This window comes from Aquila chrysaetos, chromosome W, assembly GCF_900496995.4.
Source record: "Aquila chrysaetos chrysaetos chromosome W, bAquChr1.4, whole genome shotgun sequence".
Lineage (NCBI taxonomy): Eukaryota > Metazoa > Chordata > Aves > Accipitriformes > Accipitridae > Aquila > Aquila chrysaetos.
Window position 1 is genome coordinate 7,590,036 of NC_054457.1, and position 16,010 is coordinate 7,606,045.

General features: G+C 42.5%; 1 protein-coding gene across 1 annotated transcript in view; it reads left to right on the plus strand.

Moving 5' to 3' along the window:
• The window catches only part of LOC121232753 (NAD(P) transhydrogenase, mitochondrial-like), a 59,875-nt gene that overhangs the window by 23,191 nt on the left and 20,674 nt on the right, over window positions 1–16,010 (plus strand). The window contains 8 exon segments of the mRNA XM_041121155.1: window positions 1,163–1,392; window positions 2,556–2,590; window positions 2,592–2,771; window positions 4,017–4,104; window positions 4,851–4,939; window positions 6,920–7,107; window positions 7,863–7,916; window positions 14,578–14,657. Of these exon segments, the coding sequence (XP_040977089.1) occupies window positions 1,163–1,392; window positions 2,556–2,590; window positions 2,592–2,771; window positions 4,017–4,104; window positions 4,851–4,939; window positions 6,920–7,107; window positions 7,863–7,916; window positions 14,578–14,657 (944 nt within the window).

Genomic DNA, 16,010 nt, shown 5'->3' on the forward strand with positions numbered 1-16,010 from the left:
TTTTGTGTGTGTTTGGTTGTGGTTTTTGGTGCTGTGTTGTGGGTTTTTTTGGTGGTTTTGTTTGTTTGTTTGTTTGCTTGACCTTTAATATGAGTGACTGCTTAGGCTGTTCAAGTTATATTTCATTAATATATATGTGGTGTAGGTCTCTCATGTATCAATGTCACAATCCAGGTTTAAATTCTGGATAGATATCAGTGAAAGCTGTTGCGGATAGACGTCAGCTAAAGCTGGTGCAGAACTGGGCCTGATTGCTGGACTGCATGCTGTCTAGTGTAATTGAATCAATGTGGTAGTTTGATATACTATTATTCTGCCTGAGTCTGTGTATTTATAAATAATTTATTTAAACACTTGATTGGATCAGAGAAGTTTAACTGTCAGATATTAGACTGGAAGCCTGCAAATTGTACATGAACAAAGTTAGATATTTGTAATTTGAAACCTTAAGCTAAAACTGATAAATTGCATCTTCTGCAGTTTTCTGGTGGTGTTTAGTAGAGCTTGGAACAAGTTAAGACAAGGAGATAACATTGAAGAGAAGTATAATTGAACAAACTAGTAGACTGATATTCCATTATTCTTCAACTACTCCTGAATTCACATTTTTCATTTCTGTTGCAACTCTTAGAGTACTTTATTAATGTAATTGTGCCTTTCAATGTACTTTTGTGGTACACTCATTAATAGTGATCTGAGACAACTGTAATTTGGTTTTGATAGACATTTAAAACATGTTCAGTTAAAATGCAGTTCATCTGTTCAAGCTCATTTGTTTATTTCTTCACAGTAAAGTTGAAGTAACCAGAGAGGGATTTAAATTCTTCTTACCCCCGTTAGAATGTGTTATCACCAGAACACTGTGTATTGTATAATTGGTATTCTGATTTATACAATCAGAACTGTATAATTTCAGATGGGTATGACCTGCACCAAACACTTGTTATTGTTTGTGTGTCTGATTGCGATGACCTGCTGATGCCTGAGAGAACAGGGATTTCTAGAAAGATGGTGTAATTTAAGGAAATGTAAACTACACTGAGGAGGGAGAATTGCTGGTGTGACATGTCTACATGTGTCTGTACAACACTGAAGAGTTCTGTTAATATAAATTCAATAATCTTTAGTGCAACTAATGCTGTCTTATCTGCCACTCTTACAGGAATTCCTTATAAACAGCTGACTGTAGGTGTCCCCAAGGAGATATTTGAGAATGAGAAGAGAGTGGCTCTATCACCAGCTGGAGTTCAAGCCTTGGTTAAACAAGGCTTCAATATTGTAGTGGAGTCTCGTGCTGGAGAAGCTTCCAAATTTTCTGATGACCATTACAGAGAAGTCGGAGCAAAGATCCAGGGGACCAAGGAAGTCCTGGCTTCTGATCTGATTATCAAAGTAATTGCTTTATTAATATATTTCCTACCACATTCTTTTTGCAGAAACATATAGGTCAAACTTTTTGAATAGTCTGCTAAAAGTTCAGTAAATAAGCTCCTTTAAATTCATATTTTCCATTCTAAGTTCTGATTTAATTTTAGTATGTCTTTTTTTTTTAATAGCTCAGATGTGTACCTACAGTAATAAACTAGTAAATAGCAGCATTGAAAAACAAAAAAAAGAGGATAACTTCTTATCATTTTTTAACTACCTTGGAGAAGTTGTGTTTTCTAGAGCAAGGTAGACTAGTTCCGGACTCTAATCAGACAGGATCCCTGCTCTAAGAAACCTTCGCTCAAAGAGTAGCAACGTACAACTCCAAGTTACTCTTCAGAGAAAGTTGCTTGGAATTTTGAAGATGTGGGTTTCTAACTTTTCTCAATAAGACATCCAACAACTTCACAGCAGCAGTGTGTTTCAAAAGTACTTGTAACTAGAGGAGTTGTAGCTGGTCTGGGAAGACCACTAAAAGTAAAGTGCTTGAGAGGTATTAGGTTGTGCAGAGTCCTGAAGGAAAAAAAAAAAAAAAAAAGACCTTAAACTTGATGTTGAGGCTTCCTTTTAAATGTTTTATATGGAGTTATCCTGTCAGGATTGAACGCAGAATTTCTGTGCCCTAGTTTGTGAACAACCCTTTTAAGTAGGTTTCTTTTTGAAGAAAAGTGAGAAATTCCAAAGAAATGACTACAGATCAAGATGGGTTTCTTCTGGACTTCATGCTTGAAATTCCCTGTCTGATGGTGCATTGCAAACTAATTAGTGATTCTTAGCCTGTAGAGTTTAATTGGCACATCTGTTTAGTAATCATTTTGCCTGAGAATGGCTGGTTTTGGGGCAGCTGTCTGTCATAAAAGCCAGTAAAGCTGGTTAGAAGCCATCAGAACTTTCTAAAAGTGTGTGCTGACTATTACTGCTCTGTCGCCCATCCGCCTAGAGTTAATTCTAATATGTGGACTGCAGCTAAGGAGTGCAGTTACTCAGTTTAGTTGTGTAAACTAACATGCTCCTTCCTCGTGTACTTTGTGGATGGGAATAGACAGACAGCAAGCTGGGAGAAAGGAAGTGGAGTGTGCACTGATTTACTTCTACTGATTAATTTGGAAACCTCTCCCTTTCTTCAGGTGAGGGCTCCTATATATAACTCGGCTCTAGGTGTACGAGGCAGATCTTTTTAAGACAGCAGCTACCCTGATTAGTTTTATCTACCCAGCACAAAATCCAGACCTCCTGACAAAACTTGCAGAAAAAAAGACTACTGTCTTGGCTATGGATCAGGTTCCACGGGTCACCATTGCTCAGGGTTATGATGCACTTAGTTCCATGGCCAACGTTGCTGGGTATGAACCTTACTTTTTTTTTTTTTCTTTCTTTTTTTTTTTTTTCTCTAGCTTGATTAAGTATAGCTGGATTAAAAGCTATGCACTTTGATATTAGGTATATCTAAACCAATTCTGCATCTCTATTTTCATATAGCTGTTTCAAGCAGGATTAAGCTGTTGGAGGTGCCAAACAACTTTTTAAGTTTCTTATGGTCAGCTTTGCAGCAGATCAGAGGAAAGCTTTTTAAAAATAAACAAACAAACAAAAATTGAAGGCAATTCTTCTAATTCCTCGACTGCTTTGTCTAGTGCCTCTTTGTTCTGAACTAGATCAGAGCAGGCTCAAAGATATCCTTAAGACAGGTTGAACACAGATTGTCTATCATTGGGATCTGATGTTGTTGGGAGAAGGCTGCCAGATTATTTTGTGGACACCAGCAGTATATATCAATGTTTGGTTGCTTCTCTGTGTTTTCATTCTGTGTAATTTTACTAAAATATCATAAGACTATTTAAAGGTATAAAATCTACAAGCTGTATTCCAAATTAAAACTGATTTTATGGCATACAGACCTCCATATGTCCCTGTTAGGGATGGGAAAGAGAGTGGAATGGGACTGTTGAATTGAACCACAACAGTGCTAGTAAAAATGCAAGAAAATGTGCACTGTTGTTAAGAAAAGACATAACTGCACGTTAATCTGCGTTTTCAGATAGCTCTACTGATGTTAACTTGGTGTCCAGCTGCTCATTCTAGGATGGCTAAAAAGCAGATGGGGCAAAAGAAGCAGCAAGGTTAAGCTACTTGCCCTAAGCCATATAGCTCTGCAGAGTTAGGGTATCTGGGTATCTCTTTTGAATGTGTGCTTGCTTGCCTAAGTGAGCTTACTGCAAAATTACCCTGGGTTTTGCAATTGCTTGTTTGCGTTTCCTTCCCTAAACAAGCCTCAGGTTACAGCCTTTGAAGGTAGCTTCAAAGATGACAAAGTTAACATTTATTAATCATGTAAAATTTTATTTGAGAGAGTGAATAGTTGTGGACACCCAGTATAATTCTCTCTGAAAATGCATTCCATGATTAAAAAAAAAGCAAGAAATATGAACAAAGACAGAGACTATTAAACTTGTGCTCAATACTAAAATATTAAACTTGCTTTATCCTATGCATGCTATGGTCAAATGTACATCCTTTTGATTGCTGTCATGAATGGAATCGTGCTGAGCCTGGGAAAATACTGATATGTGTTTGTCCTTACTTGACAGTTACAAGGCTGTGGTACTGGCAGCAAATCACTTTGGTCGATTTTTCACGGGTCAGATCACAGCTGCTGGTAAAGTTCCTCCAGCAAAGGTATGTGCTATTAAACAAATACTGTGGCAGAAGAATATGTGAGTTCCTGAGCACAGCTAACCACTGCTGAACCCGTGTTAAAAGCTTTTTTCCTGCCTTGGGGCTAGTTCTAGAGACTTTGGAAACCCATATAGTTATTCCCATACCAATTTTTGTTCACTACCTGTAGTGTAGTTTGTTTTTTGGTGTGGGTTTTTTTTTTTTTAATAATAGAATAATTTGAGTTTTATGTAAGCTTGCTTAGTTTTAAACTTCAGACTAGCTATACATGGATGGGAGGGGTTTTTTTTTTGTTTTTTCTTCCCAGATGGGGAAAGGCAAGGAAGCAGTTAAGAAAAGTCAGAGATGTTGAGATTTCTGGTGTGTTGAAGGCTGTGATGGAAGGGATTGCTTGATTGGAATTGCAGGTGGCTCGGGATGAAGAGAAATGAAAGTAAAAGAATTAGAGGAGAAAAAAAAGGAAGAGAAATTAAGTAGAAAACCTGTATTTACTTACATAAGCTGTTAGCTACAGATGAGTCTGCTCTCAAATAAGTGAAGTTAGTAGTTACGGCTTTTAAACCGTTACATTTACAGGGCAGCTTTACTGAAGTCATTTTTGGTTCTGTGTTACAAAGATAACTTGTTTAAATCGCTGGTTAATGAGGTGTATCTGCTGTTGCAAAAGCAGTATAATGCTGCTGCTGCTTTTCTAACCAGCTCTAGTTTTAGTTTATGCTCCAAGCATGATGATGGTATCATTCTAGGTCTTGATCATTGGAGGAGGAGTTGCTGGCCTGGCTTCTGCAGGAGCAGCTAAATCAATGGGTGCAGTTGTTCGTGGATTTGATACTAGGTAGGTATGTGGAATGGTAATAGCAATCTGAAATTATTTTAAGATTAAGTAGTTTGTAGCTGTATTACAGGTGAAAGCACTTGTACTGTACTGAATCACAGTTCCCTTGATACCATTTTTATTCCTGTATTATTCCTCCATTATTATTCCCCAAAGCAACCAAACCTTCCAAAGAGTCCATCTCATTAAATCATTCAGAACTATATGAATAAAAAAATCATTGCTTTATGAAAATGAAAGTTAGGGCTTTTGTCCAGAATTTAATGTCTCCCCAATTCTTGGGGACATAGGGAAGAATAGTAAAGAAAGAATCTGTATGCCCTCATTTAGAGCTTGCTTTGATCCAGGTTCATAGCTGCATACTCTCATTCACCTCTACTCTCCTGATCCCAGAGAGGCCAGCTAGGAACATTTTGGAGACACACTTCTTCAATCTGCTGAAGGACAGACAGACATCAAGTTATTTTATATATGAAACTCAAGATGAAAGATCAGGAACTGCAGTTGAAGCTGCTGTCTTGGGGTCTCTTCTTTATGTTCAGAAAGATTTTTTTTTTTGTCCCATAGCCATTTTTAGAGCAATAGACTGGGAAAATTACAGACCACAAACATTTTTCTTCTTATTGCTACAGGAACTGCAAACTTGATTAATTTTTTTTTTTCTATTAAATGCCCTTGTTGTATTAAGCACATATAAATTCAATATTATATCTGCATTAAAATTACTTATACGTGTTTGTTTTTATGCAGAAGTGGCATCTAGTGTTACTTAGCTATATCTAATATAAAAGAATAAAAATGAATATATCTCCAGGTTTATGATGTGCAATATGAAAAAACCTTTACTCTGGTTTGTTAGAAAATCTGCATATGCCTTAAAACAAACTGGAAAGAGTTTCTTAAAAGCATGATCAAAACCTGTCTAAAACTTTTCAGATTTTTTTTTAATTCCCTTCTCTAAGCATCCTTGTATACTTTTATCTTGATGTGCAAGAATGTTTATGTTAAAGTCTCTGCATGTTGTGAATGTTCACCTCACATTGGAATTTAGTCTGTCATTATTTACTGTGATATCACATGATGCAAAATAAATGACAGATTTACAGGATAACTGTAAAACAAAAAAATCCCTGTGAAAAAACAGACTTGCTGTTATTTCCCATTTCACAGCCTGTGGCCCTGTCTTTAATCTGTGTATTTATCACCTATCTTAGGCATCTATGTTTGGGCTGTAGACTTACCTAGCCATGACAAGAGAAATGGGTGAGCAGTGTTAGTCAACAGTTAAGCTCCCAGCTTTGAGTCTCTTCTCGGAGCAACTGTTGGCTATACAGGAAACTGTAGGCTGCCTTCATTCCTTATCCAAGTGTGGAGGACCTCGGCTGGACTGAGGGGCCTGGGGAGGATATTGACCTTGACAAGATTACAGTGTTCCTGTGAGAGAACAAGAAGATGAGAAGCATGCCTGGGAAACTTAAGTTTAAGGAATGTGTTGACCATTTGCAGTTGTGATAAGGAACCTGAAAAAGTCATCCAATGAGGGGTGAGAAAAACAACTTCTGACAACTTTTTGACCAATAAGGGACAGACATATGTACAAGGTAACAAGTATAATGGGTAGAAATTTGCTGGCTTGTAGTAATAAAAAAACCTTCTTTGCTTGTACTATAAGAATGCGTACTTGTCGTTTGTCCGTCTCGACCGCGACATCCAAGTATCTTCATTAGGGACCTAAAATTAGTGATGCAATTACTTTTTTCACTAAACACAGAAAGTTGAGGACTTTAGTTATGGTCTCCTAGTCCTCTTGTCTGAAGAAGACTACTACTAAAAAGACCAGAAAAGTCATGGTGGATTGAGCTGCCTCTAAACATGGATCTCCTTTTTAAAGTAGTGGTTGTGTCCCCCCCGCCCATGTCTGTGTCCTGTCCCGTGTCCTCTGTACACCCCCCCCCCCCCCCCCCAATTTTCTTTTCCTAGAGCTGCAGCTCTGGAACAGTTCGAGTCTCTTGGTGCTGAGCCTTTGGAAGTAGACTTAAAGGAATCTGGAGAGGGACAAAGTGGTTACGCTAAAGAAATGTCCAAAGAATTTATTGAAGCTGAAATGAAACTCTTTGCCAAACAGTGCCAAGACGTTGATATTATCATCACTACAGCACGTATTCCAGGTATGTTTTACATGCAAGATACTAATTTTTTTTTAATCTTGTGTAAGTTTGCATGTTTTGGAGCTGTGCCTGCAGTGAAAACAGAGGTGTTAATGAATTATCTCCATGTAAGCATGTACCTTTCCCCTTCCCTGATAAATGCCTGTTTTTAAAGTGTGTGTCTTTTTTTACAACTTTTGTTTTCATGAACTAGCAGTCTTTGGCTCAATATCATCATGTTTTCTTATTAAACAAGGACTAGATAGTAATAAAGTAAGAATATATAATTCTCTTGCATAATCACTGCTACTTCTGCTATGCAGCTTCTGCACTGTGAAACAAATCCATTTGAAACAGTACTGTCTTTTGTAATTGAAACATAGTAAGGTAGAACTTAGGTTTTAGTACTTTGTATTGCACAACATCTGTCTTCTAATAACTTATGATGTGGTGTTTCTTCTTTTCAGTTATGACTTGAATTGTAAGATTGGATGTTGTGTGTTTACTGAGGACAAACTTGGACTTGCCAGCATCTTTGGTAGACTGCCCATGCATACCTCTTTTTTTTCTTTTATATGCTTGGGAGCAAGATGTTTTAGCATCTCTTCTCTCTGCCTGTATAAACAAACCCTCTGTGACGTTTCATCTTAGATATCAATTAGTTGAAAACTTTGCTTACAAAAATAAGATAGAGAGAGAAGGGGAGAACTTACCTTCTGAGCTCTACAAATAAAAGCTATGTTTTGTGTTTAACTTACTATGCCTTGTCTTGTCAGGCAAAAGAGCTCCCATCTTGTTTAAGAAAGATATGATTGAATCAATGAAGGAAGGTGTCGTGGTTTCAGCCCAGCCGGTAACAAAGGACCACGCAGCCGCTCGCTCACTCCTCCCGCCCCCTCCGGTGGGATAGGGAGGAGATGGAGGAGAGAAAAGAAAAAAAAAAAAACCGGAACCTCGAGGGTTGAGATAAGGGCAGTTTACTGGGACAACGCAAAAAAAAGTTACAACAACAACGACGGTACTAATGAAAGAGTATACAGAAAAGAGTGATGCACAGTGCAACTGCTCACCACCCGGGACCCGACGCTCCGCCACTTCCCCCACCGAAAGTTGAGAGAGCACCCCCAGCCCGCTCCCCAGTTATATACTGGGCATGATGTCACATGGTATGGAATAGCTCCTTGGCTAGTTCAGGTCAGCTGCCCCGGCTATGCCCCCCCACCTCCCAGGTTCCTGTAAAAATTAACTCTATCCCAGCTGAACCCAGGACATTATCCACCCCTTATTCTATACCATCTACATCATGCCCAGATCTTACATTTTCCAATCAACCACTACCACTTTCCTTGTCTTATATATAAGTATATGGACACCCCCCCCCCACACACACACACAAATAGTATTTCCCTTAGTCGATGGGCTATCCCTCTAATGCGTCCATCAATTTTATTTAGTCCATGACTTTGGGGCTCCATCTGTTGTAACACTTCTTCAGGATAAGAGAGATGGTGTGAGGTGTTGGGTTGTTGTATGCTGTTTCTGGAACTTGTGGCTGGTACATTTGGTGCAACCCACACCCTTGGTCTGCAGGTCGAAGATGTTGATCTTGAGGAAATTGCTGGGCACCAGTTCAAGTTCTATCACTGTTGTTCTTGGCTCAGTTTCAAAAGTCCATCCTTCAGTCATTTGGGTAATTCTTACACTAATACCCTTGATATGGCATATAGACACTATAGATACAATGACATACATTGGCAGGTTATTTAGCAGTTAAATATCATACAGCCTAATTCACTGGCTATTCTCTCCCAAAACCAAATCTCCCTGAGGTACACATCGAACTTCCCCATCCTTCTGCATCACCCACCAGGTGTACCCAGGTCCTTGAGCAAAAACAATACCTTGGATGGGTTTGTCTCTGCTTGAGGCAGGACTAACCCAGACTGTCTTTCCTAACATACTCCTCATGTGCACTACAGGGACTTTATCCCCTTCTACAGTATGTGGAAGTCTTGGTTGGGCGGGGCCAGCCCGATTGGCAGATCCTCTAGTATTAACTAACCAGGTGGTTTTTGTTAAATGTGTATCCCAATGTTTGAAAGTTCCACCCCTCATTGCTCTCAATGTAGTTTTCAGCAGTCCATTGTATCGTTCGATTTTTCCAGAGGCCGGTGTGTGATAAGGGATGTGATATACCCACTCAATGCCATGCTCTTTGGCCCAGGTGTCTATGAGGTTGTTTCGGAAGTGAGTCCCGTTGTCCGACTCGATTCTTTCTGGGGTGCCATGTCGCCATAAAACTTTCTCTTCAAGGCCCAGGATAGTGTTTCCAGGCGGTGGCATGGGGCACGGGATATGTTTCCAGCCATCCAGTGGTTGCTTCCACCATTGTAAGCACATGGCACTTGCCTTGGCGGGTTCGTGGGAGTGTGATATAGTCAATCTGCCAGGCCTCCCACTGTTTATATTTCAGCCATCGCCCTCCATACCACAGGGGTTTTAGCTGCTTGGCTTGCTTAATTGCAGCACATGTTTCACATTCATGGATAACCTGTGCGATAGTGTCCATGGTTAAGTCCACCCCTCGATCGCGAGCCCATCTATATGTTGCATCTCTTCCCTGATGGCCTGAGGTATCATGGGCCCACTGAGCCATAAATAGCTCACCCCTACGTTGCCAGTCCAGGTCCACCTGAGACACTTCAATCTTGGTGGCCTGATCTGCCTGCTGGTTGTTTTGATGGTCTTCAGTGGCCCGACTCTTGGGTACATGAGCATCTACGTGGCGTACTTTTACCACTAGCTTCTCTATCCGAACAGCAATATCTTGCCACAGTGCGGCAGCCCAGACGGGTTTACCTCTGCACTGCCACGTGCTCTGCTTCCATTGCTGCAACCACCCCCACAGGGCATTTGCCACCATCCATGAGTCAGTATAGAGATAGAGCACTGGCCACTTCTCTCTTTCAGCAATGTCTAACGCTAGCTGGATGGCTTTCACCTCTGCAAACTGGCTCGATTCACCTTCTCCTTCAGCAGTTTCTGCGACTAGTCGTGTAGGACTCCATACAGCAGCCTTCCACCTCCGATGCTTTCCCACAATGCGACAGGACCCATCAGTGAACAGGGCATATTGCCTCTCATTTTCTGGCAGTTTATTATACAGCGGGGCCTCTTCAGCCCGTGTCACCTCCTCCTCTGGCGACATTCCAAAATCTTTGCCTTCTGGCCAGTCCATGATCACTTCCACAATTCCTGGGCGACTGGGGTTTCCTATGCGAGCTCGTTGTGTGATCAGTGCGGCCCACTTAGTCCACGTGGCATCAGTTGCACGATGTGTAGAGGAGACCCTCCCTTTGAACATCCAGCCCAGCACCGGCAGTTGGGGTGCTAAGAGGAGCTGTGTTTCAGTACCAACCACTTCTGAGGCAGCTCAAACTCCTTCATATGCTGCCAATATCTCTTTTTCAGTTGGAGTATAGCGAGCCTCGGATCCTCTGTATCCCCGACTCCAAAACCCCAGGGGTCAACCTCAGGTCTCCCCAGGTGCTTTCTGCCAGAGGCTCCAGGTAGGGCCATTCTCCCCGGCTGCAGTATAGAGCATATTTTTAACATCTTGTCCTGCCCAGACTGGCCCAAGGCCTACTGCATGAACAATCTCCTGCTTAATTTGTTCAAAGGCTTGTCGTTGTTTAGGGCCCCATTTAAAAATCATTCTTCTTCCAGGTAACTTGGTAGAGAGGACTTACAATTTGACTATAATTTGGAATATGCATTCTCCAAAAGCCCACAACACCTAAGAAAGCCTGTGTTTCCTTTTTATTAGTCGGTGGAGACATAGCTGCTATTTTATTGATCACATCCATGGGGATCTGATGATGCCCATCTTGCCATTTTACTCCTAAAAACTGGATCTCCTGTGCAGGTCCCTTGACCTTACTTTCTTTTATGGCAAAACCAGCCTTCAAAAGGATTTGGATTATTTTCTTCCCTTTCTCAAAAACTTCTTCTGCCGTGTCGCCCCATACGATGATGTCATCAATGTACTGCAGGTTCTCTGGAGCTTCACCTTTTTCCAGTGCAGCCTGGATCAGTCCATGGCAAATAGTGGGGCTGTGTTTCCACCCCTGGGGCAGTCGATTCCAGGTGTACTGGACGCCCCTCCAAGTGAAAGCAAACTGTGGCCTGCACTCCGCTGCCAAAGGAATGGAGAAAAATGCATTGGCAATGTCAATTGTGGCATACCACTTAGCTGCCTTTGATTCCAGTTCATATTGAAGCTCTAACATATCTGGCACAGCAGCGCTCAGCGGTGGCGTGACTTCATTCAGCCCACGATAGTCTACTGTTAGTCTCCATTCCCCATTAGATTTCCGCACAGGCCATATGAGAGTATTAAAGGGTGAGTGAGTCTTGCTGATCACTCCTTGTCTCTCCAATTGGCAAATCAGCTTATGGATGGGGATCAGGGAGTCTCGGTTGGTGCGATATTGCCGCCGGTGCACCGTCGTGGTAGCAATTGGCACCTGTTGTTCTTCAACCTTCAGCAACCCCACAACCGAAGGGTCTTGAGAGAGACCAGGCAGGGTAGACAGCTGTTCAATCTCCTCCGTCTCCAATGCAGCTATACCAAAGGCCCAACGGTACCCTTTTGGGTCCTTAAAATACCCCCTCCTGAGGTAGTCTATGCCAAGGATGCACGGGGCCTCTGGGCCAGTTGCAATGGGGTGTTTATGCCACTCATTCCCAGTTAGACTTACTTCAGCTTCCAATACAGTTAGCTCTTGGGATCCCTCTGTCACACCAGAGATACAGATGGGTTCTGCCCCTTTATAACTTGATGGCATTAGGGTGCATTGTGCACCAGTGTCTACTAGAGCCTTATATTCCTGTGGGTCTGATGTGCCAGGCCATCGAATCCACACTGTCCAGTAGACTCGGTTGTCCCTCTCCTCCACCTGGCTGGAGGCAGGGCCCCTCTAATCCTGGTTAGAATATTCGTTACTCACTTTTCGCACACGTGAATCAGAAGTCCCTTCAAGAGGATCAGAAATGAGATCAGCCCTTCTACTGCGTCTGGGGGACTGCTCACGGGAAACTGGAGCAGCAGTTTTCCAAGAAGAATCCTCTTTTCTGATTGCTTTTTCTCGCAACTCCCGTACCCGTGCATCCAGGACTGAGGTAGGTTTTCCATCCCACTTCCTCATGTCCTCTCCATGGTCACGCAGGTAAAACCACAGGTTAGCCCGTCGTGTGTACTTTCTCTCTCCTCTCTCTTGGGCAGAGGAATGCTTACTCCCAATAGCTGCGATGCGGGCCTGTACAGGTGGGGAGGAGGACATATCCACTTTGAATTGCTGGAACTCTCGGGACAATTCCTCTACAGCCGAGACACAGGCCCGTAGGGAGGAAGAGAGACTTCCTTCGTATTGCCGGAGTTGGACAGCCAATTCGTCCACTGTTTGTCCATGGCCTTCTTTCCAGGACATTACTGCCAATGAGTTGGCATAGGTTGGTGGTGCACTTTGCAGAAACTTCCGCCACATGGGTTGTGTGCATTGGACTTCATCTGGATCTGTGGGTGACTGCGCATTTTCTGGATCATTATAAATCATCTCCAGCACGGCTAATTCCCTCAGGTACTGGATACCTCTCTCCATGGTGGTCCACTTGCCTTGGTGACATGTAACTTCATCCTTGAAGGGGTATCTTTCCTTTACACCTAACAGAAGTCGCCTCCAGAGGCTGAGGACTTGTGTTTTTCTCCCAATCGCCTTGTCGATGCCCCCTTCCCTAGATAGAGATCCCAACTGCTTGGCTTCCTTACCCTCTAATTCCACACTACTAGCCCCATTATCCCAGCATCGGAGCAGCCAGGTAACAATGTGCTCACCTGGGTGGCGGCTAAAATCTTTTTGCATGTCACGCAACTCACTCAGGGATAGAGATCGGGTGATTATTTCAGGTTCTGCCTCTTCCTCCTGTTCTCGTGATGACCCTGGTCCATCTTCATCTCTCACTAAGCGAACTGATTTCTTTGTGTGTTTCTTTTTCTGTACAGGGGCGACTGATACTGGCACAGGTTGGTTCTCTGGTTTAGCTGCAGTACCTGTCACCGGGGTAGGGGTAGCCGCGCTGCCTGTTGCCGGGGTAGGGGTAGCCACGATGCCTGTTTTCGGGGTAGGGGTAGCCACGATGCCTGTTGTCCTGTTTTCCATCTTTTCCCCCTTTTCCCCCTGAGGGTGCTGCCTAATATCAAGCAGTGTTTGGTAGATACTGGCCAGGGCCCAGCACAGTGCAGTGAGTTGTGCGTCTCTGGAATAGCCACAGCATTTTCCTTTCAAATATTCTACCACTTCATGAGGGTTCTGTAGCTGTTCGGGAGTGAACTTCCAAGCCACTGGAGGTGAGAAGTTCTCTAGATACCTGCCCATATCCTCCCACATGCCGTGCCACCCATGAATATCCAGCTTTGGGGCAGATCTCTGGGTGGTACTCTTAAAGAGCCTTTTTGTAGCCCTAAACAAGACCTGAAACATATTCAGGAGGCATAGCACTAACAGCACACTGGCTTGCACATCCCAAGGATATTCAAAGTTCTCAAAAGCTGTTGTAATTAGTCGGAAGGAGAAAAGGGAGGCGAACGGACGGGGGGAAGTATCCCCCCCTAACTCCCCCATGGATTGGCTGTAATTACCAATAAAATCCGATAGAAGGTGCCCAAAGTATGGAAATGATATCACTGCCTCATACAGATACCAGCTTAACCTCATGACCAGTGATGTAATCATTTCACAAGTCGACATTGCCCAGTACAGCAAAATGATAATCCCAATCACTCTCCCAGAGGTGAGAAACGTAACTACAGGCAATACATAGAGCATATAAGGACCTACAAAACGCCACCATGTAAACAAATGAATCAACATTGTGACTAACATCTATTTATCTAATATAAGGAATGCGTATGACAAATTTGTTTCAACACTCTCTGGCCAGATCTGTCGTTATCTCAACCCTTCGTGCCCCACGTTGGGCGCCAAAAAGGACTGTCGTGGTTTCAGCCCAGCCGGTAACAAAGGACCACGCAGCCGCTCGCTCACTCCTCCCGCCCCCTCCGGTGGGATAGGGGGGAGACGGAGGAGAGAAAAGAAAAAAACTGGAACCTCGAGGGTTGGGATAAGGGCAGTTTACTGGGACAACACACAAAAAGAGAAGTTACAACAACAACAACGGTACTAATAAAAGAATATACAAAAAGAGTGATGCACAGTGCAACTGCTCACCACCCGGAACCCGACGCTCCGCCACTTCCCCCACCGAAAGTCAAGAGTGCTCCCCCCAGCCCGCTCCCCAGTTATATACTGCGCATGATGGTACATGGTATGGAATAGCTCCTTGGCTAGTTCAGGTCAGCTGCCCCGGCTATGCCCCCCCACCTCCCAGGTTCTTGTAAAAATTAACTCTATCCCACTGAACCCAGGACAGAAGGTTCAGTTGTTGTGGATTTAGCTGCAGAAGCAGGGGGAAACATTGAGACTACAAATCCTGGAGAAATATATGTTTTTAAGGTGAGCATTTTAGTCTGCAGATCATTCTCTGTTTGCATGAATTCACGTTGTATTTTGTAAACTGTATGCTGAAAATGAGTAGCTGATTTTGCTATTTAGGCTTAAGTAATCCTTTAGATTTGCATTTGGTCACTAATCATCTCTATGTATAATAATTTGAAGATTTTTAAAGAAACAAATACCTTTGTATAGTGTTAATTTGGTTGGTAAGTATGGAAGTGTTATTTCTTAGACTTCCAAGTCCAGTGATTTGTCTCTGATTTGAGGGTGTGGTTTGATGTCTATTTCTTGGTATACCTAAAGAGAGAGCAGTAGCAATAACTTCTTTGACTTGCTCATCACCTCCCACAACTGGAGGTTACAATCCCTGTCACAAGTACAGCTAAACAGGTTCAGACTATGTCAGTATTTACTTCAGTGCAAAGTCTCTGGCTTATCTCAATATAATTTCAGCTTCAGGAGGGTGCCATCTTCGTGTGTCTTTATCTTCGCCAACATGAGTGTGTCTGCCCTAGAGTATCCAAACCACTTGTAACCCAAACTAGGAGTAGCATGAATTGGTTCATTAAACTAAGCAAATTTGCCCTGGACTGAGCTAACTACTTTGGTTTTGCTCCAATGTTCCTTGGCTCAGTTGAGAGCTTGTTTTCTGGTTTTGGGGGTTTATTTTTGGTACTTGTGGGAAATCTACTAGCAGTTGTAGAAATCTGGGTGATGAGATTTAAAGTAGCAGATTTCCAAGTTTGTTATTTGGTAATGTAAGGGCATAATGCCGTTGTTATTCTGCTCTAGGGAAGCCTGTAGGACATGTTGCTGCTGTTACCGAAATCCGGAATAAAACTCCTTAACAGCAATGAGAAGTTAAGAAGCAGGCACTCCTTTATTGCAGCGCTGGGCACACGGGGGATTGCTCCACCTAGCGTGTGCACCTGTCTAGTCTAACTGTGCAGGTTAAATACACACCTGTTATACATATTCACTAAATTTCTGGAAAATGTTATACGTAATTATTAACTTTCCGATAAATCATTAGCATATGTAAATGTCTCTTCACGCAGGCGCAGTGAAGGTCTCTGGTGGTCTTCAGGAGCCCTCTGGTGGTCTTCCATAGTCTTCCTCACTTGTCCGCTTCTTGACCTCTCTTAGGTGATTCTGCGCAGTACGATTCTCACCATCATCTATATTAGTTTACATAAAAATGCATACTATGTCTATTCTTAAATGTAACCTTTCTAATAATTGGTCCTTCAGTCACACCATCTTATTAATATTCTTATGTTAAAACAATCATTGGTTAATCTCACTTAACTCTACTGATTGGAATCCTCGATAATTAGATCGAGGTGGGAAGGG